This window comes from Suricata suricatta, chromosome 13 (genome assembly GCF_006229205.1).
Source record: "Suricata suricatta isolate VVHF042 chromosome 13, meerkat_22Aug2017_6uvM2_HiC, whole genome shotgun sequence".
NCBI lineage: Eukaryota > Metazoa > Chordata > Mammalia > Carnivora > Herpestidae > Suricata > Suricata suricatta.
In genome coordinates this window covers 36,123,202-36,150,446 of record NC_043712.1, presented here as the reverse complement: position 1 = coordinate 36,150,446, position 27,245 = coordinate 36,123,202, and the positions used below count along the sequence as shown (strand labels likewise).

The 27,245-nt window shown below is 38.5% G+C and overlaps 1 protein-coding gene across 1 annotated transcript in view; it reads left to right on the top strand.

Moving 5' to 3' along the window:
* Positions 1 to 27,245, top strand: part of UNC13B (unc-13 homolog B) — a 226,456-nt gene that overhangs the window by 45,299 nt on the left and 153,912 nt on the right. Inside the window, exons 3-6 of the mRNA XM_029920814.1 lie at positions 2,259 to 2,358; positions 16,735 to 16,852; positions 17,784 to 17,907; positions 22,327 to 22,400. Coding sequence (XP_029776674.1) covers positions 2,259 to 2,358; positions 16,735 to 16,852; positions 17,784 to 17,907; positions 22,327 to 22,400 — 416 coding nt within the window. The remainder of the gene's footprint in view (positions 1 to 2,258; positions 2,359 to 16,734; positions 16,853 to 17,783; positions 17,908 to 22,326; positions 22,401 to 27,245) is intronic.

Below are 27,245 nucleotides of genomic sequence, written 5' to 3'. Positions count from 1 at the left end.
CAGTTTATTGATTGGGTGCTTTTGAGTGGCAGCTAAACCTGGTCTGATCAGAGGCGCCTGGGTGGCTCACTCGGTTAAGCGTCTGGCTTTGGCTCAGGTCATGATCTCGATCTCAGGGTTCGTGGGTTTGAGCCCCGTGTTGGGCTCTGTGCTGACAGCTCAGAGCCTGGAGCCTGCTTCAGATTCTGTATCTCCCTCTCTCTCTCTGACCCTCCCCTGCTCGCACTGTCTCTGTCTCTCAAAAATAAATAAAAAACAGAAAAAGAGAAAATTTAAACCTGGTCTGATCAGCTGTGGTTGGATGTGGGAAGTAGAATGCAGAATACATGATAGAAAACATAGCTTGGTGGTCTACTACACTGCTACTGGTTATGTATGGGGATTCTCTAGTGTGGGTGGGCTTGTATCCCTTAATAAAGTATAATCCTGGTAAACTTTCCACATCTAAGTATAAAACTATATGATTTTTTAAATGATTTCAAAAGGATTTAATAATAGCATAATATTTACATTTTTAAAAATTAATGTTTATATTGCGAGAGAGCATGCGCACAAACAGGGAGGGGCAGAGAGGGAGGAAGAGAGGGAATCCCAAGCAGATTCTGCACTATTAGCGCAGAGCCTGATGCGGGGCTTGATCTCAGGAACTGTGAGATGATGACCTGCGCCAGTATCAAGAGTTGGACACTCAACCAACTGAGCCACCCAGGTGCCCTAGTCATATTTAAAATGGCTACGATTTATTGAGCACTTGATCTATCAGAGCATTGCCTGAATTCTTTTATAACTGTCTAATTTAATTATCACAACAAACTTAAACATTGTATTATTCTCTTTTATTAAGAAAAATTTTTAATAAAAAAACATAGTGATTCTACACATTTATACTTCTTTTCACAAGTGAAGCTACCACCTGTCACCATACACTATCACAATACCATTGATTATATTCCTCATGCTATACATTTTATTCCTGTGACTTCTTCATTCTGTAACTGGAAGCCTGTCTCCTGCTCCCCATTTTGCCTCTTACCCACCCCTGTGGCAACCATCAGTTCTCTGTATATATAGGTGTGGCTCTGCTTTTTGTAAAACTATGTAATTTTTAATGATTCTTAAAGATTAATCTTCTGCTAGAAGTGCATGCCAAGGCCTATTTTCTCACACTCCTTACATTAATTATTTTAAACAATCTTTGCCAGTGTGGTGGGTCAAAAATGATTTTTAAATTTTATAATGTTTTCTATGTTCTTACATAGAAAAGTGAACTCTTAATTCAGTGCCTCTAATCATGGTATATGCTAAAGTGGTAGGGAGAGAGTGCAAAAGGTGCTCTGTTAAGAACTAGTACACAGAGGGCGCCTGGGTGGCTCAGTCGGTTAAACCTCCGACTTCGGCTCAGGTCAGATCTCACGTTCGTGGGTTCCAGCCTCGCGTCGGGCTCTGTGCTGAGAGCTAGCTCAGAGCCTGGAGCCGGCTTCCGGTTCTGTGTCTCCTTCTCTCTCTGCGCCTCCCCCTCTCATGCTCTGTCTCTCTCTCTCTCTGTATCAAAAATAAATTAAAAAAAATTAAAAAAAAAAAAGAACTAGTACTCAGTATACATTCTCAGGTGTGAGAATCTCCTTTTACCTTTTCCCAACTCTGCGGTAATACTGCTTTTTATGTAAGTTGTGGTTTAGGCCAAGCTGAATAGATCAAGCTTGGAATCTATTTCCTTTATGAGGATTTTTTTTTTTCTCAATTCTTGTTCCTGTCAACCGCCAGAGGTGACCCTTTTCTGCAATCCTTTACCACTTTTTCTCTTACGGTACTTAACTTTTCATTTTATTAAATTTACATATCTTTTCTACTAGATTGACTATATTTTTTCAAACTAAAGATGGGCTATAAAATCAGATTTGTTATGAATGTTTTAAATTTTAAATTAGAATAGGAAATATTAATGTATTCCAACTTGTATATCATAAAGCTTTTGTTTTATGTATGTGTGTGTCTACAGGATCAAATATATATTTCTAAAATTTGAAAAACTATCACAGCTTATGCTTTTGAGAAGAGAAAAATTAATGATTTATAATTTTTTACAGCTCTGTGTGCTTAGGATGATGCCATATTGTACAATATATAGTTTTATGTTTTCTTCAATATCTAATACTTTAATTTGGATTACTCAGTTCCGAAAGCTTCATGAGATTGGGTAACAATCTGAGCACTAAGTATTACATTTTCATTTTGTATTTTTTTACATTTTTTAAAAGATAAATTTAACACCTATGTGACCCTGAAAGTGCAGAATGTGAAGAGCACAACTGTAGCAGTTCGTGGTGATCAACCTTCTTGGGAACAAGATTTTATGTTGTAAGTACTTCAGAGTGACAGCAGCATGCCTTATGAAAACTGCAGAGTTAAACAGGAATAAATGAGGTGTGTGGTGGGTGAAATATTATCTGCAGTTTTGTTCTCTCCTGGATTTGTTCTTTTTCTTTTTTTTTATTAATTTTTTTTACAAGGAGGGGCTTTTTAAAAAAATTTAGTTAACACACGGTGTAATAGTGGTTTCAGGAATAGAATTGACTGAGTCATCACTTAAATACAACACTCACCATAACAAGTGCTTTCCTTATTACCCATCACCTGTCTAGCCCATCTCCCTCCCGCCCACCTCCCTCCATCAACCCTTAGTTTGTTCTGTTGCTAAGTGTCTTATAGTTTGTTTCCCTCTCTTCTTTTTTTCTTCTGCTTCCTCTATGTTCATCTGTTTTTGTTTTTTAAATTCCACATATGAGTAAAATCCTATGGTATTTTTCTCTGATTGACTTCTTTTACTTAGCACAATACATTCTAGTTCCATCCACATCATTGCAAATGACAAGACTTCAGTCTTTTTGATGGCTGAGTAATATTCCTCTGTGTGTGTGTGTGTGTGTGTGTGTGTGTGTGTGTGTGTGTGTGTGTGTACTGAATACTAATAGTGCAATTGCTAGGTCATAGGTAGGTAGTCCTATTTTTAGTTTCTTGAGGAACCAATTTCTTTAGGTTCTTGAAGAACCTCCATACTAATCTGGAGTGGCTGCACTAGTTTGCATTCCCACCAGCAATGTAAGAGGGTTTCCCTTTCTCCACATCCTCAACACCTGTTGTTTCTTATGTGGTTAATTTTAGCCATTCTGACAGATGTGAGGTGGTAGCTCATCTTGGTTTTGATTTGTATTTCCCTGATGATGGGTGATGTTGAGCATCTTTTTGTGTGTTTGCCATCTGGATGTTTTCTTTGGGAAAGTGTCTATTCATGTCTTCTGCCCATTTCTTCACTGGATTATTTCTTCACTGGGTGTTGAGTTTGACAAGTTCTTTATAAATTTTGGATACTAACCCTTTATCCAGTATGTCATTTGCAAACATGTTTTCCCATTCCATAGCCTGCCTTTTAGTTTTGTTGATTGTTTCCTTTGCTGTGCAGAAGCTTTTTATCTTGATGAAGTCTCAGTGGTTCATGTTTGCTTTTGTTTATCTCTGATGAATGTCTAGTAAGAAGTTGCTCTGGCTCAGGTCAAAGAGGTTGCTGTGTTCTCCTCTAGGATGTTGATGGTTTCCTGACTCACATTTAGGTCTTTCATCCATTTTGAGTTTATTTTTGTGTATGGTATAAGACAGTGGTCTAGTTTCATTCTTCTGCATGTTGTCATCCAATTTTCCCAGCACTATTTGTTGAAGAGACTGTCATTTTTCGATTGGATATTCCTTCCTACTTTGTCAAAGATGAGTTGACCATATAGTTGTGGGTCCATTTCTCGGTTTTCTATTCTGTTCCACTGATGTGTCTGTTTTTGTGCCAGTACCATACAGTCTTGATGACAACAGCTTTGTAGCTTTGAAATATGGCTTGAAATCTGGACTTGTGATGCCTTCAGTTTTGTGTTTCTTTTTTCACAGTTGCTTTGGCTATCTGGGATCTTTTGTGGTTCCATACAAATTTTAGGATTGTTTGATCTAGTTCTATGAAGAATGCTGGTGGTACTTTTTAAAAAATGTTTATTTTAGAGGTGGGAGGGGGGAATGTGGGGAGGAGCAGAGAGAGGAGAGGACAGAGGATCTGAAGCCAGCCCTGTGTTAACAGCAGAAAACCTAATGTGGGGCTCAAACTCACAAACTGTGAGATCATGACCTGAGCTGAAGTCAGACAGTTAACCCACTGAGCCACCCATGTGCCCCTGCTGGTGGGATTTTGATGGAGATTACATTAAATGTATAGATTGCTTTGGGTAGTATAGATAATTTTAACAATGTTTGTTTTTCCAATCCATGAGCATGGAATGTTTTTCCATTTCTTTGTGTCTTCTTCAATATCTTTAAGTCTTCTATAGTTTTCACAGTACAGATCTTTTACCTCCTTAGATTTGTTCTTAATATCTTCTTGTTTTGGCACTTGAATATGGGATCAATTCCTTGATTTCTTTTTCTGCTGCTTTGTTATTGGTGTACAGAAATGCAACAGTTTTAAAAATTTTTTAATGTTTTATTTTTGAGAGAGAGAGAGGGAGACACAGAATCCAAAGAAGGCCCCAGGCTATGAGCTGTCAGCGCAGAGCCTGATACGGGGCTCAAACTCATGAACCATGGAGATATGTATGACCTGAGCTGACGTTGGACACTCAACCAACTGAGCCACCTAGGCGAGCGAGAAATGCAACAGATTTCTGCATGTTGATTTTATATCCTGTGACTTTGCTGAACTCATGTATTCTAGCATTTTTTTTTTTTTCTGGAATCTTTGAGGTTTTCTACATAGAGTATCATGTTACCAGCAAATAGTCAAAGTCTGATTGCTTCCTTCCCGATTTGGATGCTCTTTATTTCTTTTTGTTGTCTGATTACTGAGGCTAAGTCTTCAGTACTATCTTAAATAGTAATGGTGAGAGTTGGCATCCTTGTCTTGTTCCTCAAGGAGAAAGGCTCTCAGGTTTTCCCCATTGAGGATGACTAATTAGCTGTGGGTCTTTCATATATGGCCCTTATGTTGAGGCATGTTGCATCATTTCCTACTTTGATAAAGGTTTTATCCAGAATGAATGCTGTATTTTGTCAAATGCTTTTTCTGCATCTATTGAGAGTATCATATGGTTTTTATCCTTTCTTCTATTAATGTGGTGTATCATGTTGATTGATTTGTGAATATTGAACCAGCCTTTCAGCCCAGGAGTAATTCCCACTTGGTCATGGTGAATAATTGTTTTAATGTACCTTTGAATTTGATTTGCTAGTATTTGCTGAGAGTTTTTGCATCTGTATTCATCGGGTATATTGGACTCTAATTCTCCTTTTTAGTAGGAACTTTGTCTGGTTTTGGAATCAGGTAATGCTGGTTTCATAGAATGAGTTTGGGAGCTTTCCTTCCATTTCTATTTTTTGGGAACAGTTTGAGAACAAGAGGGATTAACTCTTCTTTAAATGTCTGGTAGAATTCCCTTGGAAGCCATCTGGCCCAGGACTCTTGTTTGTTGGGAGATTTTTATCGATTCAGTTTTTCTTTTTCTTTTTTTTTTTTTTTTTGCTGATTATGGGTCTGTTCATATTTTCTATTTCTTCCTGTTTCAATTTTGGTAGTTCACAAATTGTAGTTTGGTAGCTTCTAGGAATTTGTATTTCTCCCAGATTGACCAGTTTGTTGGCATTTACTTTTTCATGTAGTCTCTTACAGTTGTTTGTATTTCTGTGGTGTTGGTTGTTTCCTATTTCATTTATGATTTTATCTATTTGGGTCTTTTCTCTTTTTGATAAATCTGGCTAAGGGTTTGCCAATTTTATTAATTCCTTCAAAGAGTCAGCTCTTAGTTTCATTGATCTGTTCTACTGTTTTGTTTGTTTCTGTATCATTTATTTCTGCTCTAATATTTATTATTGCCTTTCTGCTGGCTTTAGGCTTTATTTGCTGTTCCTCTTCTGGCTCTTTTAGATGTGAGATTAGACTGTGTATTTGGGACCTTTCTTGCTTCTCTTGAGATAGGTCTGAATTGCAATATACGGTACTTCTCTCTTAGGACTGCCTTTGTTGCATCTCAAAGGGTTTGGACTGTTGTATTTTCATTTTCATTGACTTCCATGTATTTTTTAATTTCTTTAATTTCCTGGTTAACACATTCATTCTTAGGTAGGATGTTCTTTAACCTCCATGTGCTTGAGGGCTTTCCAAGTTTTTCTTGTTATTGATTCCAAGTTTCATAGTATTGTGATCTAAAAATTTTCATAGTATGATCTCAGTCTTTTTTCCCTTGTTGAGGACTAATTTGTGACCTAGTATGTGATCTCTTCTGGAAAATGTTCCATGCACTCTAGAAGAGTGTGTATATTGTTCTAGGATGAAGTGTTCTTTAAAAAAATTTTTTTTTAATGTTTACTTATCCTTAAGAGAGAAAGAGAGAGTATGGATGGGGGCGGGCAGAGAGAGAGGATGACATAGATGTTGAGTAGCTCCGGGGGCACAAACCCATGAAATGCAAAACCATGACCTGAGCCGAGGTCGGATGCTTAACTGACTGAGCCACCAGGCACTCCTAGGATGAAATGTTTTGAATATATTTGTTAAATTCATCTGCTCCAGTGAGTCACTCAAATCCATTGTTTCCTTGTTGATTTTCTGCTTAGATGATCTGTCCATTGCTTAAGTGGGGTATTAAAGTCCCCTGCTATTATGGTGTTATTATCAATGAGTTTCTTTATGTCTGTTAGTAATTTATATATTAGGGTGCTTTTATGTTGGGGGCATAAATGTTTACAATTGTTAGATCTTGTTGATGGATAGACCCCTTAAATGAGATATAATGCCCTTCTTCATCTCTTGTTATAGTCTTTGTTTTAAAATCTAGTTTGTATGGTGGCACCTGGTGGTTTAGTTGGTTTAGTGTCAGACTTCTGCTCAGGTCATAATCTCATGGTTTGTGAGTTCTAGCCCTGCATTCGGTTTTCTGCTCTCAATGCAGAGCCACTTGGGATACTCTGTCTCTCTCTCTCTGCCCCTCCCCAACTCTCACGTGTGCACTTTCTCTCAAAATAAAGGAACATTAAACCACATTAAACCAGAGAGACACAGGTTCCAGGCTCTGAACTGTCAGCACAGAGCCCAATGTGGAGCTTGAACTCAGGCCATGAGATCATGACCCAAGCTGAAGTCAGATGCTTAACTAACTGCGCCACCCAGGTGCCCTTCGATCCCCTTACTTTCAATCCGTAGGTGTCTTTGGATCTAAAATGAGTCTCTTGTAGGGAGCATATAGATGCATCTTGTTTTTTTTTAAAATCCATTCTGATACCCTATGTTGTTTGGAGCATTTAGTCCATTTACATTCAGAGTGATTAATGAAAAATAGGAATTTAGTGCCCTTGTGTTACCTGTAGAGTTGGTGATTCTGGTCATGCTCTCTGGTCCTTTTTGTTTTTATTGTTTGGTCTCTCTTCTTCTTTTTTTTTTTCTCCTCCACTCAAACAGTCTCTCTTAAAATTGCTTTTAGGGCTGGTTTAAGGGCCACAAACTTTTTTTTGTTTTTGTCTGGGAAGCTCTTTATCTCTCCTACTTTGAATGACAGCCTTACTGGATAGAGTATTTTTAGATGCATATTTTTCCCATTCAGCACATTGAATATGTCTTGCCACTCCTTTCTGGCCTGCTAAATTTTTGTGGACAGATGTGCTGCAAACCTGATCTGTTTTCCATTGTAGGTTAAGAACTTTATTTCCCTTACCGCTTTCAGGCTTCTTTCCTTGTCTGTGTATTTTGTGAATTTGACTATGATATGCCTTGGTGGTTGTTGGCTTTTGTTGAATTTAATGGGAGTTCTCTGTGCTTCTTGGATTTTGATGTCTGTGTCTTTCCTCAGATTAGGGAAGTTTAAAGTTCTAATTGGCTCACATAAACCTTCTGCCCCCTTTTCTCTTTTTCTTCTGGGATTCCTATGATATGGATATTACAGTTTACTAATTCGCTGAGTTTCCTAAGTCTGCCTTTGTTATTGACCTTTGTTTCCCTCTTCTCAGGTTCCTTATTTTTCATAATTTTATCTTCTATATCACTAATTTGCTCCTCTGCCTCATCTGTCCTTGTTTGTATGCCTTCATTTGTGTTTGCATCCTGGCTATAGCATTTTAAATTTGGGTCTGACTAGATTTTATTTCTTATATTGTTGCAGAAAGGGATTCTGTGGTGTCTTCTATGATTTTTTTTTTCAAGCCCAGTTTAGTATCCTTATGATCATTGTTTTAAAATTCTAGTTCAGACATCTCACTTATATACAAACTGATTAAATCCCTGGCCATAATTTTTTCCTATTCTTTTGAGATGAATTCTTCTCTCTTGTTATTTTGGAGGAAGAAAACAACAACAACACAACAACAATAATAGAATGAAATACAAATTTAAAAATTTTAAAAATGAAATAGAGAATGCTAGAATCTATGTGTATTATTATAAAAAATAAAAAAATAAAAAAATAAAATAAATTTTACTTTTTAATCCAAGAAGTGAAAGAAAAGAAAAATCAACAAAAATACATACAGAAGCAACAACAACAGCAACTGAAAAGGAACAAACTAACAAAAGAACCCAGATGAAGCTAGATCCAGTTTCTTGTAGAGCAAAAACTTTGCAGCACTCTGGTCAGTAGACTAAACTTGTGGAAGGGATTTGTGCTGGTGTTCTGAGGGAGTGACCTGCTGCTCTGATTCTCAGGAGGACTTGCCTTGGTGGAGATGTGCCAGAGGGCGCAGTGGGGCGGAGCTTGGTGTAACATTTTCATTCTGCACTTGGTGGTGCTGTTTAGTTTACTGAAGTCAAGTCAGTGTTGGTGGGCTAATGGTGAAAATGGTTCACCTATCTCGTATCTTCAGAGTAGGAAGTTCACACCCTCACAGATGTGTGATCAGTCACCCCTCCTGTGTCCTCTGCTCCCATCAGCTCTCTGTCTTTTCCCTTTGTCCAAGCTGTCCACCTACCAGCTCGCATCTTCTCCAGAGCTTTATCTGATAGTCGCTGTTACAAAACGCCACACTTCCAAGACTCCTGTGGTTTGGATCCGCAGTTATCTGGGAGAAGGTCTCCCCTGAAAGGGGGACTGTGGCCAGGGCCGGCTGTGTTTGTGGCCAGGTCTGGCTTGTCCCAGAAAATGGTAATGTCACTACACAGAAGCTTCTCCTTCTCTGCCTCTCTCTTGTCCATGAAGATGGCTCCCTCACCTCGGCAGAGCCTCCCCTCTTCTCTCCTCCAGTTTACTTCTTTGTACCATGTACCTGCCACATTCTCTCCCTTGAATTACGTAGTTGTTCTGTTAATCCTCAGATTGATTTCCTAGGTGTTCAAAATGGTTTGATGTTGATCCAGCTTTGTTCAAGGGAGGAGACAAACCCAAGGGCCCCTTACTGCTCTGTCAAATTAACCCCCCCATTTTATTTCTAAAGTAGTCTCTACACCCAATGTGAGGTTCAAATGTATGACCCCAATATCAAGAGTTGCGTGCTCCAGTGACTGAGCCAGTCAAGTATTTCCATGCCTTAAAAAAAAAATTTTTTTTAATGTTTTATTTATTTTTGAGACAGAGAGAGACAGTGTGAGCAGGGGAAAGTCAGAGAGAGACGGAGGCACAAAGTCCGAAGCAGGCCCAGACTCTGAGCTAGCTGTCAGCACAGAGCCTGATGCTGGGCTCGAACCCACAAGCTGTGAGATCATGACCTGAGCTGAAGTCGGACGCTTAACCGCTTAACCGACTGAGCCACCCAGGCGCCCCTCCCATGCCTTTTTAAATTATAAAGGAGATTTATCTCTAGTCTCCTTGAAATGTGAAGATCATTCTTAGTAGTATCCCTGGAATAATTTTTCTCCTGGATTTGTAATCTATTCTCTCTTATATGAATTATAAATGCAGGTAAACTCCCACTTAATTGGGCAAATATACTACCTAGTCATATTTTCCCCAGTGGTCAGAATTACAATATAGTACAATATATTTAGCATGATATTAAATATGATTTAAATCTTCAATTCTCAGAAGGCTCCTTGAAGGAATGTGGTTATGTATGTGTATGTGAGGGAAAGAGATACAGAGGATGAGTGTGTGTATGTGTATATATCCAGATTGCCTGCTATCGAAGATGAGAATTTCTGTGCTGAAAATACTTTTGCTTTATGGAGGGAAATGTCATACCTTCCTCTAATAAAAATGAGTAATAATGAGTAGAATTTCTTACAAATGACAGAAAAATACATTGATTGTAAGCTGTAGCTTTAAAAAACTTGGCACTTTTTCTGGGCACTTGGGTCACTCAGTTGGTAAAGTATGCAACTCTTGATTTCAGCACAGGTTTATGGAGTTAAGCCCTGCACTGGGCTCTCTGCTGACAGTGTGGATCCTGCTTGGGACTTTCTTTAACCCTCTCTCTTTGGCTCTCCCTCACTTTCTTTCAAAACAAATAATACATGAAGTTAAAAAAAAAAAAAAGAATATTAGGAGAGCTTAGTCAGTTGGACGTCCAACTTTGGCTTAGGTCATGATCTGATGGTTCCTGGGTTTGAGACCCATGGTGGGCTCTGTGCTGACAGCTCAGAGCCTGGAGCCTGCTTTGGATTCTGTCTCCCTCTCTCTCTTCCCCTCCCCAACTTGTGCTTTCTGTCTCTCAAAAATAAACATTAAAAAAATTAAAAAATATATATTCAAAAAACTTGACACTTCCTTGTTTTCCTGTGAAATTTCAGGAATTTTTTTCCTGCTCTAGAAAAAGGGAGAGGGGCGCATGGGTGGCACAGTCACTTAGGTGTCCAACTTCAGCTCAGGTCATGATCTCACAGTTTGTGAGATCTCAGCCCGAGATCCAGCTTAGAGCCTGGAGCCTGCTTCAGATTCTGTGTTTATCTCTCTTACCTTCCTCTGCTCACATTCTGTCTCTGCCTGTCTCTCAAAAATGAATAAACATTAAAAAATTAAAAAGACAAGGGGGGAAAGTATAAAATATATTTTTTTTTTTTTGAGAGAGAGAAAGCATGCATGCACACTTGGTTAGGGGAGCGGCTGAGAGACAGGGAGAAAGAATCCTAAGGAGGCTTCACACTATCAGTGCAGAGCCTGATGTGGAGCTGAAACCCACAAACCTATGTGAGATCATGACTTGAGCCAAAAGCAAGAGTTGGACACCCAAGGAACTGAGCCAATCAGGTGCCCCTAGAATATTATTTTTTTAAAGTTTATTTTCAGAGAGAGAATGTACAAATGGGGGTTGGGCAGAGAGAAGGGGAGGGGCAGAGGAAGAAGGAGGAAGAACAGAGCCCAATGCGGGGCTTGAACTCCTGATCCATGAGATCATGACCGGAACCAAATCAGATGCATAACCAACTGAGCCACCCAGGTGGCCCTGGAATATAATTTTGAAGGACTAGACAAATCATTGAGCTTCTCTGGCCACTAGTTATGTTACCTTTAAAGATCTATTATTTATTTATTTATTTACTCATTTATTTATTTGAGAGAAAGAGAGAGAGGGAGAGAGAGAGAGGAGACAGATGGAGAGAGAGAATCTTAAGGAGGCTCCATGCCCAGTGCAGGGCTTAAGGCTCCATCTCATGACCATGAGATCATGACCTAACCAAAATCAAGAGTAGGTCACTCAACCAACTAATCTACCTAGGGGCCCCAGGTCTACCTATCTTACAAGGTTATGCATCTTTTCTGGGAAGTTAGGAATGAGGGTATCAAATAAGAAAATGTATTAAAATTTCTGTGAGATTTGAAGTTGAAGTAAAATTGCTTTACAAGTACTCTCGTGCATCTCAGAGGTGTAAAGAGATGATTATTTTCATGTAGATACATTCCAATTCTTTGGGCTTTTAATACATTGTTTCTTATAGTACCCTTTAGGAAACTTGTTTATAAGTAGTTAAAAGGTAAGATTATGAGGAGTTGGGCTAAGACAGTAGTGGAAGGGATAGTTAGACAAAGAGAGAAAGAAGATGTTAAGGAGGTAGACTTTGTTTGCGTGATTGGGCGGGTGTCATACTTCTTATTAGGACATTGGACAGTATAAGGTCAGTTATAGACAAGAGTATATTTGAGATTCTTTTTTTTTTTTTTAAATGTTTTAATGTTTTTCATTTATCTTGAGAGACAGAGAGAGACAGTATGAGCAGGGGAGAGTCAGAGAGAGAGGGAGACCAGAATTGGAAGCAGGCTCCAGGCTCTGAGCTGTCAGCACAGAGCCCGACATGGGGCTCAAACCTATGAACCGTGAGATCATGACCTGAGCTGAAGCCGGATGCCCAACCGACTGAGCCACCCAGGCGCCCCTATTTGAGATTCTTACAGGACTAGTAAGAAGAGAGGTACAGAAGATAGTTAGGAATGTAAACCTGGCAAGAAGTCTGGGTTAGAGAAATATTTTGATCAGTTGGAGCTGTAGGTGTGGATGAGAAAGCTTAGGGAGAGAGTGAGTAAATTGAGGAAAGGGCCTGGGGTAAAACCTGGAGAGCACCAGCATTTAAAGTGGGACAGATGAAAAAGGAATGAACAGAGAGATAGAAGGAGAAACAGGAGACAGTAGTGTCCTGGAAGTTGAAAGAGAACTGGGGCTTCAAGAAGAAAGAGGGCCAGTGTTGTCACATTTCTCACTGGTTGCCTCTCTCCCAAGATTATAAACGGCATTCATTCCCTTTCTCACTTACAGGGATGGAATGAGATCATGCGTTCCTTTCTTTATACATGTAGTGTGCAAAGTCAGCTATGAGTGGTTTCAAGTCTTTTCCTGTGGCTATGACATAAAAACGTTGCAATCCTACTTTCTTCTGACTTCCAATTGCTAGTAATAATCACTTACTGTTAAAACTCTTCGTAGTATGTTAAACCTAGTGATCAGCAGCCTCTCATCAGCATAAGTAGCTTTATTCTTACGTGTTTGTTTTCACATTTCCTCTCGCACTTCCTCTGTCAACCTTTCTGTGATACGTGTGAATTTTTTTTGTCTCCCACCTGGTGAAGCTGTGAATTTTGCTGTCTCCTCTGTTACCCATGGTTTTTATTAGCCACATTTTCCTCTTTTCTGCTTCTATTCCTTATTCATCCTACCCTGTTCTTTTGTCACTGGCAACTCCATTGCTGGTTTCTAGTCTCCCTTTCCCCTTTTTCCTGACGTATTATGTGGCAATATCTAATACTCATTTTTGTATTTCTCATTATTTATCTTTAATATTTCTGTATCTTATTTCCAGGAATAGATTATGCATTAAAGGCAAATCAGGGAGGGCATCTGTACTTAGAATTTCTTTAGCCCAAAACCTTATATATGTATGTGCACATATACTATTGATTGATTATTAAAGAAAAGATGTTCCCCCAGAGCTTTGGGGATAAGGCATAAACAGAGCTCTCAGACTTCTTTTAGTTGGGCTTGCTGAATGCACATAGATGAAATAAGAAGCTTGTTTTAGAAGATACCCTCATTGTTTGATTTTTCCTCCCCAGGGTTCCTTGCAGAACAGATTTTTTTTTCTTTTTCTAACCAAGTCAAGCTGTAAAGACCTCTGGCTATTTCTTTCATCAGTTGGCTTGAGGTGTTGTGTAGGATTTGCTTTAGGAATATTGCATATGTATCCCCAAGCAATTTTTCTTTTCCAGATTGAAAAGATGTGGGGTTGTCACGTGTCTTTTCTAAGGCTAATCTATTATTTAGGCTGAATGAAACTGTGTGACGGAAAGCTTAGTTTTGCCACACTGTGAACACCTTAACTGAATGGCTGAGTTTAGGCACCTTCTTTGTGATTTTGGACAGCTCTCCAGATAGCTTTGAAGGTTTTAGAGACAGGAATTGGGTCCTATATTTTATATCTTGCCCATAGCACCAAACCATATGTATTATATGTGCTCAGGAAGCATTAATTAAATGAACAGATGAACTCATTAGTACATTGTTCTGTTGTATTTATGTAAAGTTAAATTTTCTTTGCTTCACTTGTTTTCAACACACTTGATGAGAATTCTGTTGTTGTAATACCACATCCTAAACATGTGAATCTGAGAACATATATTGTATCTTTTTTTCTTTTATAGTTTATTGTCAAGTTGGTTTCCATATAATACCTGATGCTCATTCTCACAAGTACCCTCCTCCATACCCATCATTTCCCTTCCCCTCTCCCCCTCCCCCATCAGCCCTCAGCTTGTTCTCAGCATTCAAGAGTCTCTTGTGATTTGCCTCACTCCCTCTCCCCACCTATTTTTTCCCCTTCCATCCCGCCATGGTCCTCTGTTAAGGTCTCCTCTTCCACTTATGAGTGAAAACATATGGTATCTGTACTTCTCTGCCAGACTTATTTTGCTTAGCATGACACCCTCGAGTTCCATCCACGTTGCCACGAGTAGCCAGATTTCATTCTTTCTCATTGCCATGTAGTATTCCATTGTATATATAAACCACTTCTTCTTGATCCATTTGTCAGTTGATGGACATTTAGGCTCTTTCCATGATTTGGCTATTGTTGAAAGTGCTGCTTTGAACATTGAGGTACATGTGCCCCTATGCATCAGCACTTCTGTATCCCTTGGGTAGATCCCCAGCAGTGCTATTGCTGGGTCATAGGGGAGTTCTATTGTTAATTTTTTGAAGAACCTCCACACTGTTTTCCAGAGGGGCTGCACCAGTTCACATTCCCACCAACAGTGTAGGAGGGTGCCTGTTTCTCCACATTGTCGCCAGCATCTGTAGTCTCCTGATTTGTTCATTTTAGCCACTCTGACCAACATGAGATGGTATCTCAGTGTGGTTTTGATTTGTATTTCCCTGATGATGAGTGGTGCTGAGCATCGTTTCATGGGCCTGTTGGCTATCTGGATGGCCTCTTTGGAGAAGTGTGTGTTCATGTCTTGTGCCCATTTCTTCACTGGATTATTTGTTTTTCGGGTGTGGAGTTTGGTGAGTTCCTTATAGATGTTGGATACTAGCCCTTTATCTGATATGTCATTTGCAACTATCTTTTCCCATTCTGTTGGTTGCCTATTAGTTTTCTTGATTATTTCCTTTGAAGTGCAGAAGCTTTTTATCTTGATGAGGTCCCAATGGTTCATTTTTGCTCTTGATTCCCTTGCTTTTGGGCATGTGTCAAGTAGGAAATTGCTGCAGTTGAGGTCAAGGGGGCCATTTCCTGCTTTCTCCCCTAGGATTTTGATGGTTTCCTGTCTCACATTCAGGTGCTTCATCCATTTTGAGTTTATTTTTGTGTGTGGTATAAGAAAGTGGTCTAGTTTCATTCTTTTACATGTTGTTGTCCAGTTCTCTCAACACCATCTGTTAAAAAGGCAGTCTTTTTTTCATTGGATAGTTTTTCCTGCTTTGTCAAAGATTAATTGACCATACATTTGTGGGTCCATTTCTGAGTTGAGGACATGTATCTTAGTAAATCACAGAAGCCAAGCTTTCTTTGATGTGTGAGCTTGAAACTTCAAGTGATGAATAGCTGTTGTCTTCTTGAGAATACCTTTCTGGGGTGCCTGGGTGGCTCAGTCAGTTAAGCAGCCGGCTTTGGCTCAGGTCATGATCTCATGGTTCATGGGTTCGAGCCCCGCGTCGGGCTCTGTGCTGACAGGTAGCTCAGAGCCTGGAGCCTGCTTTGGATTCTGTAACTCCCTCTCTCTGATCCTCCCTTGCTTGCGCTGTCTCTGTCTCTCAAAAATAAAATAAAACATTAAAAAAAATTAAAAAAAAGAAGAATACCTTTCCGCTTTTTCTGCTAGAATTGGCCTTTTCTCATCTTTCTTTCATTTCCTTTCAAATAATCCTGTATTTCAATAGGCGCTTTATGGAGAATGTTTTTAGTATTGATGTAAGTGGTTGTCACTTAAAACTATAATTTAAGTTAGCCCTTCTAGGCTGATAATCTACCATGTATGATTCAGTTTTTGCTTACTGGTTATGTGGTTCTTTCTGGAATGACTTCTTTTCTAAAAATTTTTTCCTAGTTGTTGTTACAGAAAAATCACTGTTTATCATGATCCTGTGGTAAACATTTTGTTTATAAGTGACAATGTCTACTTTAACTGATAATGTCTAATGGGTTTTCCAGGGGCTGAGTAATGTGAACTGGCACACTCTAGTGTCCCTTGCCTGCCTCTGACCACAAGGACCCATCATAATTAGATATTCTCAGGGGCCCCTTTACTTCTTGGAATCAGTTTCATACATTTTGTGAAGAAGCTTTGATTTTTTTTCCTAAGTTTCCTATAAATAGTTTGTAAGTGTAAGTTGAGGGCAGTGTTACTATAACATAACAAAACTTCTTAGTATGTAGAAACAGTAGGCATGCAGCCCTGGCAATAATGACCTCATTACTTACCCTCATTTTTGTGTGTGTGAAAATGCATTAATCTAACCACATTTGTAGCTCTAGAGGAGGGGCACCCCAGATGCACAAAACCATTTTCATATGGATACTTCTGTAGTTTTCTAGGAACCTACAGAATGGTTGTAGCATTCTGGGACATTTTGATTTTCTCTGACAATAGGATCCTGGTGAGAAAGTACTCAAAGTTTAACAAAGTCTTGAATATAGTAGATACCTGATTCATATTATCTGGCTTTTTTTTTCCCCCCAGTAACCTCTACACTGAACATGGGGATCAAATGCATAGCCTTGATATCAGGAGTCAGGCTTTTCCTACTGAGCCTGCCAGGAACCACTCTCTGGCTTTCTTTAAAGGGCTTTCTTCTTTCTTTTAGTGAGATTAGTCGCCTGGACCTGGGTCTGAGTGTGGAGGTATGGAACAAAGGATTGATCTGGGACACCATGGTGGGGACCGTGTGGATTGCCCTGAAGACAGTTCGTCAGTCGGATGAGGTCAGTCAATGCATTGCCTATTTGGAGGTACATTTCTAGCTTCTCTCCATCCTGCCTCTATTCAGCTAATACTCCTCCACGTATCCATGCATTTCATATTGGTCTGCCCCTCTCTTCTAATTGGTGAGCACTATCTTGGGAGCAGTCCCATTAAAATTCCACAGCTTGGGTCCTGTTCTGTGCTTTAATTGAGTCACTGGTTCCCAGGGAACTGGTTTCTGTCTTCCGTCTTCAACATGTAACCCTAAAAGAATTTAAGGAATTACCATGCCTGGCAATTGTTATTCACTCTGTCTCTATACATTAGTTCCAAGATTAGTTTTCTACTCCATTTTTCCAGGTAAAATAAACTCAGCATCATTTCCCCGTAGACACACTCACTTTGAACCTAGGAGAAAGTGTATTGTATTCCTATTAGGCTTTAACTGTGATGATGTGTTTTCTCTGGGAGTAGGGATAATGCAGATGTTCCTCTCTCTCCTAAATTCTTTTAGTTTTGGCTAAGTCTCTACTTCCCTAGGCAGATTGGCAGTTCATTTTTATAGTGACTCCAGTTCAGGTCTACTTTAACTAGCAATGTGAGTAGCTCTTTATTGATTAGAAGTAGCAACACATTTTAAGTGATACAGTCATTAAAAATTGTGCAGATTAATGATCTGGGTATGTTTGGTTTCTGAGTGTGGTACTCTGGACTTCTGTCTTCAGTGAGCTTGCAGAGAACTGAGCACAGTGAAAGCTGCTCTTCCACCAAAGGGAGAGAATGGCAACCACATGCAGCAGAGACAGATTGTGACAGTGGTGTATTTGCCTCATCAGGATGTGAATGGTCCTCAGGAGCTCTCCAACAAAGAAATTTAGAGAAAACACCAGCTCTTAAACCAGGAAGAGAAGAGACATGACGGAGTATTAACTTCAGATCTCTGTTTTATAGGAAGGACCTGGAGAGTGGTCCACGTTGGAGGCAGAGACATTGATGAAAGATGATGAGATATGTGGAACTAAAAACCCAACTCCTCATAAGATTTTGCTTGATACAAGATTTGAGTTGCCTTTTGGTGAGTCTGTCAGATTGGACTTTAAATAGCATTTAACACTTATTACTATATTATTAACCATTGTTTGTTAGTCTCATTACTGTAGTTTTTGCCTTTTGAGGGCATTCTGTCTTCTCCTACTCTGTTCCCTATGACCTCTAGCCCAGGAATGGTGCAGACTCTAGAATGGTGCTCATTAAAGAATCCACACTAAATGCAATAAGTTTTCTGTGATTGTTTATTTTAAGGACTTAGGAAATACTTTTAGAGAACATCAAGGGCTTATTCTTTTGACAATTTAACATTCATTATTTTTTTTGTTTAAAAAATTTTGTTAATGTTCTTTTTTTTTTAAATTTTTTTTATGTTCTTTATTTATTTTTGAGAGATAGAGAGAGACAGCGTGAGCAGGGGAGGGTCAGAGAGAGAGGGAGGCACAGAATGTGAAGCAGGCTCCAGGCTCTGAGCTAGCTGTCAGCACAGAGCCCAATGCGGGGCTCGAACCCACCAACTGTGAGATCATGACCTGAGCTGAAGCAGGTCGCTTAACCGACTGAGCCACCCAGGTGCCCCTGTTTGTTCATTTTTTGCGTGAGAGACAGAACATGAGTGGGGGAGGGGCAGAGACAGAGAGGGAGACATCGAATCTGAAACAGGCTCCAGACTCTGAGCTGTCAGCATACAACCTGACATGGGACTTGACCTCAGAAACAGTAAGATCATGACCTGAGCCAAAGTTGAATGCTTAACTGACTGAGCCACCTAGGCGCCCCTAACATTTATTATTTTGAAGTGAATACATGCCTTATGATTTATTAACTTAAATATTGAAGTGGCATTAATAGAAAAGCTATTTAAAAATAATTTTTAGAGGTGCTTGGTGGGCGACTCACTTGGTTGAACGTCTGATTTCGGCTCAGGTCATGATCTTATATTCGTGAGTTTGAGCCCGTGTTGCGCTCTGTGCTGACAGCTCAGAGCCTAGAGCCTGCTTTGGATTCCTGATGTCTCCCTCTCTCTTCTGCCTCTCCCCCACTCATGTTCTATCTCCCTCAAAATAAATATTAAAAAAATAAAGAGTCCTGGAGTGACTGGGTGACTCAGTCAGTTAAGCGTCTGACTTTAGCTTAGGTCATGATCTTGTGGTCTGTGAGGTTGAGCCCCACGTCAGACTCTGTGCTGACAGCTCAGAGCCTGGAGCTTGCTTCAGATTTTGTGTCTCCTTCTCTCTCTGCCCCTCTCCCAGTTACTCTCTGTCTTTCTCTCTCAAAAATAAAAAAATAATAAAATAAACATTAAAAGTGTCCTTTTTTTTTTTAAATGTTCATTTTTGAGAGAGAGAGAGTGAGCAGGGGAGGTGCAGAGAGAAGGGGAGGGAGAGAATGCCAAGCAGGCTCCACACTGTCAGTGCAGAGTCTGATGCGGGGCTCAGACCCACAAACTGTGAGATCATGAGCTGAAATGAAGAGTCTGAAGCTTAACCAACTGAGCCACCCAGGCCTCCCTGAAGGGTCCTTCTAAGGAAGAGTTTTAGCTTCCAGAATACCATATTTTGGCATAGGAATTTTCTTTTGGGCATTCAGAAACCTGTGAAATATTCTGTTCAGTTATATTACTACTTTTAAAAATAGTAATGTGTGGGGCGCCTGGGTGGTTCAGTTGGTTAAATGTCCAACTTTTGATTTCAGCTCAGGTCATGATCTTTTGGTTCGTGGGTTTGGGCCCTATTTTAGGCTCCACTTTGACAGCGTGGGATTCCCTCTCTCTCCCTCTCCTCTCTCTGCCCTGTGTACTTTCTCTCTCTCTCTCTCTCTCTCTCTCTCTCTCTCTCTCTCTCTCTCAATAAATAAACAAAAAAATATTAATTAATTTTTTTTTTTTTTAGTATGTGGAAAGTTCAGAAAATATAGATTTGCAAAAGGGACATTAGAATTTCTTATCTCACTAACTGGAGATGTGTTTTACATGTTGATATGTTTTACTTCTTTCATTTTTTTTAATGCACATAATATAGTTTTTCTTATAAAGTAGCACTGTATATATTACATTCTAACCCGTTTTATTAACTCATTACATAAATGCTTATAAAATAAATGCTATTCCTTTATAATTTCCATTTTTGATTTTATTTTATTGTATGAATACACAATAATAATAAAAGTAGCATTTGTTGACCAATTACTGTATGTCAGTGGGTATATCACTAAGCATTTTTTATGTATTTCCTCATATAATCATCATTTAAATCCTTTGAGGTGGACCCAACTATTATGAGCCACAGAGTACTTAAGCCTTTTGCCCAAGGTCACATAACTAGTAAGTAGTAAAACCAGGATTTAAATTTTAGTGATTTGGCCTTGGAACCTGGGCTTTTAATTTAAACTATAATACATTTTTTTAAAAACTATAATACATTTAACTGAGCCTCTTGCTGGGTGTTTTGATCGTTCAAAGTTTGTGCTCTTTTAACAGTACTGCAAGAAACATCCTTGTGGCTGAGTATATATATATATATTTTAAATAGTTTATTGTCAAATTTGTTTCCATACTAGCTGTATATTTTTTAAAAACTATTTTATGGGGTAAGGCAGTGCACAGTGGGTTACTTGTTGAGAATGGAGTCTCCTTCACAAATCCATTCTTTTCCTTACAGACTAACATGATTAGTACTTTCTTGTGTATCTTTCCAGAGCCAGTCTTTGAATATATAAGTATATATATAAATTTCAACCTCTTTTAAAATTACAAGTAGTAGGGGTTACCTGGTTGGCTCAGTCGGTTGAGCATCTGACTTCAGGTCAGATCATGAACTCACAGTTCGTTTGTGGGTTTGATCTCCGCATCGGGCTCTGTGCTGACAGCTCAGAGCCTAGAGCCTAGTTCAGATTCTGTGTCTCTATTAGCCTCTCCCCTGCTCACACTCTCTTTCTTTCTCAAAAACAAACAAACAAAGAAAAGGATATTCTAACATTTGCTGCACCTTGATATTATCCACTTAGCAACGTACCTTGGTGAATCATGCTACATCAGAACATATATACAGCTCTTCCTCCCCTCTCCTTTCTTTTTAACAAGTGCGGAGTACACCATTTTATGGGTAAGGAAGAACTATATAAATTAGTAGTATAAATATTGTAGTCTTGATTTGTATTTTCCCTGATGATTAGTGATGTTGAGCATCTTTCCATGTGCTTATTGGCTATTTGCATATCATCTTTGCAGAAATGTCTATCAAGTCCTTTCTTGATTTTTGAATTGGGTTTTTCTTATGTTGTTTTTGTTTTAGGAGTTCTCTATTCTGAGCATTAATTCCTTATCAGATATATTTTGTAAATATTTTCTCCAGTCTATGGTGTACTTTTGGTTCTGTTGATACTGTATTTTGATGCAGAAATTTTTTTTTTCTGGTGCCAAAATTTTTTAAAATTTCATGAAATCCACTTTGTCTGCTTTTTCTGTCATGGCCTATTTTACCTTTGCTGTCCTTTCCAAGAGATGATTGCCAAATCCAATGTGACACAGCTTTTGCCCTATATTTTCTTCTAAGAATTTTATAGTTTTAGGTCTTCAGTTTCGATCTTGATTCATTTTGAGTTAATTTTTCTATGTGGTATTAGGTAGAGGCCCAACTTTATTCTTTTGCATGTGGATATCCAGTTTTCCCAGCACCATTTGTTGAAAGACGCTTTTCCCTATTGAATGTTCTTTTTTTTTTTTTTAAGATTTTATTTAAGTAATTTCTACACCCAACATGGGGCTTTAAACTTACAACCCTGTGATCAAGAGTCACATGCTTTTTTGACTGAGCCAGTCAGGCATTCATGGTACCCTTGTCAAAAAAATCATTTGACTATATGTGAAGGTTTATTTCTGGGCTCTCTATTCTATTCTATGTTCTATAGTCTGTGCCATGTTTTTTTTGGATTATTGTAGTTTGTAGTAAGTTTTTTTTTTTAATTTTTAACATTTATTTTTTGAGAGAGACAGGGAGTGTGAGCAGGGTAGGGTCAGAGAGAGAGGGAGACACAGAATCTGAAGCATGCTCCAGGCTTTGAGCTGTCAGCACAGAGCCCGACGTGGTGCTTGAACCCATGAGCCTTGAGATCATGACCCGAGCCAAAGTTGGCAGCTTAACCGACTGAGCCACCCAGGCACCCTTTTGTAGTAAGTTTTGAAATTAGGAAATGTGAATCCTCCAGTTTTATTCTTCCTTTTCAAGACTGATTTTGGCTATTTGGGATCTTTGGGATTCCCTATGAATTTTATCTTATATTATTTTGTTTCCTGTGAAGATTCAAGATCATATTCATGTCAAGAACCAAGCCCACCAGTAAAATTAGTCCATCACTTTCTACCTTTGATTATTTGTTGGAATAAAGGATTATTGATGCATGATTAAATTATTACCTTAATAATGTAATTTATTCTTTTTCATGGTAGATATCCCAGAGGAGGAAGCCAGATACTGGACTTACAAATTGGAGCAAATCAATGTCTTGGGAGCGGACAGTGAGGTAGGAATTACATTATTGACAATACAGAGATGGGAGGATATATTAAATATATTTAAACTTTATTTTAGAGAGCACAATTAGGGGAGAGGGACACAAGGAGAAAGAGAATCTTAAGCAGGCTCCATGCTCAGAATGGAGCCTTATACAGGGCTTGATCTCACAACCCTGGGATTGTGACCTGAAGTGAAATCAACTGACTGAGCCACCCAGGCACCCCGGGAAAATTTCTTTATAGGACACTTCATTGTTGGTCAAGGGAGGGGGACCCAGGAGCATGTTGAAGAATGGAAGAATTTAAGCTGTGTTAAAGAAACAAGGCAGCTGGAAGATCACTGGACATTTAGAAGGCTCTGTCTCCCACTTTTCCTATTTTTTGCATTGTTCCCCTTTAATAGCTGAGTTGGCACTAGTCTGGCTATACTCTTTGGATGGAAGCTTATACTAGAGAAACTGTTCTGTTGTTACAGAGATGAGCAGAAGGCATTTCTTCTGATTTCCACATGTTCAGGTATACAATTGACCCTTGGACAGCGTGAGTTTGAACTGTGTGGGTCTAGTTATATGCATTTTTTCCTGATAAATATAGTACTGTAAATGTAACATGTGATAATGTAAATATGTATGATTTTCTTAACGTCTTTTTTCTTTAATTTATTGTAAGAATACAGTTAATACATATAACATACAAAATATGCATTGACTATTGGTAAGGCTCAACAGTAGGCTAACAGTAGTTAAGTTTTTTGGGGATCAAAAGTTATATGTGAACCTTTGCCTGTGCAGAAGGTCTATACCCCAAACCCCCCATTGTTTAAGAGTCAACTGTAGGGGTGCCTTGATGGCTCAGTCACTTAAGCATCCAACTTTGGCTTAGGTCATGATCTCACAGTTTGTGAGTTCAAGCCCTGTGTCGACAGTGAGGAGGCTGCTCCGATTCTCTCTCTTTGCCCCTCCCTCCCTCTCTCTCTTTCTCTCAAAAAAAAAAAAAAAGTTGACTGTAAATTGTTATTTGTATGTTCATTTTAGGGATGCTTAGATGATTACACTGTTTGGCCTTGTCTTATCTCCAGAGATAACTCTGGTGCACAAAAGGGAACATAGACAACTCAGTCTGGGCCATCAGGAATGGGGAATGTATATATAGAATATAGAACATATATATATAAATATAGAATATGGAAAAACAAGAGATGGAGAAGGAAGTGCCTGAAGAGAGCAAGTAGGAGAAAAAGAAAATGGCTCATGGAACAAATGGTAAAAAGGGTTTTAAGGCAAAAATTCCTGATACTGTCAAATGTAAATGAGAACAAAGATGATGAGTAATGAAATGAGCTATCACATTTGGCAGTTACTGACCAGTATCTGTGGATTAGTGTGTTATGCCCAAGATTTCATTATCGTCCCCAAAAACCAGAGACTACCTGGGAGACGGAGATTGTGTCTCCCTCTCTGTCTCTGTGCCCATTTGCTCTCAAAAATAAACAAACATTAAAAAAACTAAAAATAAAAGTATTTGCTAATGTGATGATTGTAGAGCATTATTGTTTTAATTTCCATTTGTCTGTTTATTGGTGGCATGCAGTCATTTATTCAACAAATAACTTACAAACACTAAATACCAGCCACTGTTTTTAGATGCTTGGTAAACATCAGAGGATAAACAAATATCCCTGTTCCCATAGATCAAATAGGAGGAGCTAGACAATAAGCAGCAAATGTAGTAAATACAGTGTTAAAGTGTTAGAAGTGCTGTAGGGATGAAACCTATTTTCTCCATGCTGATTTTGCATTTTTGTTAGTACTTATTCCTAATCATTGTGAATGGTGTATTTAAAAAGTACATTTTCTAATAGTTCATTGCTGTTATAAGGCAGTACTTTGTTCATATTTTTGTATTGATAGTATACAGCAACTTTTAAAATTTTATTTTAATTTCAGTGTAATTAACATACAGCATTTTATTAGCCTCAGGGGTACAATATAGTGATTGAACAATTCTGTGTATGACTCAGTGCTCCTCCATGTTAAATGTACTTCTTAATCTCCTTCATCTAGTTCACTCCCCCATCTCCCGTCTGGTAACCATCCATTCTCTATATTGAAGAGTCTTGTTTTTTGTTTTGTTTTGTTTTGTTTTGTTTTTGGCTCTCTTGTTCCTTCTATATATGATGGAAATCATATGGTATTTGTCTTTTTTTGACTTATTTCACTTAGCATTATATTCTGTAGCTCCCTCCATGTTGTTGCAAATGGCAAGATTTCATTCTTTTTGTGGCTGATTAACATTCCAGTGTAAATATATAATGCATCTTCTTTATTCGTCTGTTGATGGACACGGGTTACTTCCATAATTTGGCTATTGTAAATAATGCTGCTATAAACGTAGGAGTGCATATATCCTTTGATTTAATGTTTTCCCACTCTTTGGGTAAATACTGAGTATTGAAAGTACTGGATCATATGGTAGTTCTGTTTTTAGTTTTTGGAGAGCTTCTATACCGTGTTCCACAGTGGTTATACTGGTTTGCATTCTCACCAACAGCGCACAAGGGTTTCTTTTTCTCCATATCCTCATCAACACTTGTTGTTTCTTACCTTTTTGGTTTTAGCTGTTCTGACAGATGTGAGGTGATAGCTCATTGTGGTTTTGATTTGCATTATCTTGATGATGCTCAAGTGATGTTGAGCATTTTTTCATGTGTCTGTTGGCCATCTTTATATTGTCTTTGTTTTTTTGTTTTTGTTTTTAAATTTGAACTTTATTTTTAATGTCAAGTTAGCTAACATACAGTGTAGTCTTAGCTTCAGGAGCGAATTCCCGAGATTCATTTCTTTCATCCAGCACCCAGTGCTCATTCCAACAAGTATCCTCCTCAATGCCCATCACCCATTTTCCCCAACTCTCCACCCCTATCAACCCTCAGTTTGTTCTCTGTATTTAAGAATCTCTTATGGTTTGCCTCCCTCTCTGTAACTTATTTTTCCTTCCCTTCCCTTATGGTCTTCTGTCAAGTATCTCAAATTCCACATCTGAGTGAAATCATGTCATATTTGTCTTTCTCTGACTGATTTATTTTGCTTAGCATAATGCTCTCCAATTCCATCCATGTTGTCATAAATGACAAGATTTCATTCTTTTTCATGGCCAACTGATATTCCATTGTGTGTGTGTGTATACATTAATAATAAAATGCTGTATGTTAATTACACACACACACACATATATGTATATGTATGTATATATATATATGTATATTCTTTATCCTTTTATCAATTGATGGACATTTGGGCTCTTTCCATAATTTGGCTATTGTTGATAGCGCTGCTATAAATGTTGGGGTACATGTGTCCCTACGAATTAGCACTCCTGCTTACTCCTTTACTTTGGGCAAATTCCTAGTAGTGCTATTGCGCGTCATAGTGTAGTTCTATTTTTAATGTTTTGAGGCACCTCCATATAGTTTTCCAGAGTGGCTGCACCAGTTTGCTTTTCCATCGACAGTACAAGAGGGTTCCCCTTTCTCCACATCCTATGTATTCTGCTTTTGGATGAAAAATTCGGAATATATCTGTTAAGTCCATCTGGTCCAATGTGTCATTCAGAAATATTGTTTTCTTATAGATTTTCTGCCTAAATGATATGTTCATTGATGTAAGTGGAATATTAAAGTCCCCTACAATGGTGGTATTATTATCTATACATTTATTTATGTTTGTGATTAATCTATTTGGTTGTTTATATGTTGGGGGCATAAACATTTAAAATTGTTAGCTCTTCTTGATGGGTAGACCTTATTATGATATAATGCACTTCTCTTGTTACAGTCTTTAGTTTAAAATCTAGTTTGTCTGATATAAGCATGGCAAATATGGCTTTCTTGAGACATCCATTAGCATGTAGATGGTTCTCCATCCCTTACCTTTTTTTTTTTAATAAACTTTTATTATTATTTTTTAAATTATTTTTTAATTTACATCCAAGTTAGCATATAGTGCAACGGTGATTTCAGGAGTAGATTGCAGTGATTCACCCTCGATGTATAATACCCAGTGCTCATCTCAGCAAGTGTCTTTTTTAATGCCCTTACCCATTTAGCCCATCCTCCCTCCTACAGTCCCTCCAGCAACCTTTGTTTGTTCTCTGTATTTAATAATCTCTTATGTTTTGTCCCCTTCCCTGTTTTTGTATTTTTGCTTCCTTTCTTTCTGCTCATCCGTTTTGTGACTTAAATTCCTCATATGAGTGAAGTCATTTGATATTTGTCTTTCTCTAATTTCACTTAACATAATATCCTCTGGTTCCATCCACATTGTTGCAAATGGCAGGATTTCATTGATTGCCGAGTTATACTCCATTGTATGTATATACCACATCTTCTTTCTCCATCCATTGACCATCCCCTCACTTTTAATCTGCAGGTGTCCTCAGGTCTAAAGTCTGTTGTAGGCAGCCTATAGATGAAGCTTGTTTTTATATCCATTTTCATAACTTTGTCTTCTGATTGGGACATTTAGTCCATTTACATTTGGAGTAATTATTGAAAGATAGGATTTAGTGTCGTGTTATCTGTAGGTTTCTTATTTATGGTGATGTGTCTGGTCCTTTGTAGTCTTTGCTGCTTTCCACTCACAAACCCCCCAACCCCCCTTAGGATCTCCTGCAGGGCTGGTTTAGTAGTCATGACCTCCTTTAGTTTTCGTGTATCTAGAAAAGCCTTTCTCTCTCCTTCTATTCTGAAAGACAGCCTTGCTTGATAAAGGATTCTTGGCTGCATTTTCCCCCTATTCAGCACATTGAATATTTCCTGTCACTCCCTTCTGGCCTGCCAAGTTTCAGTGGACAGG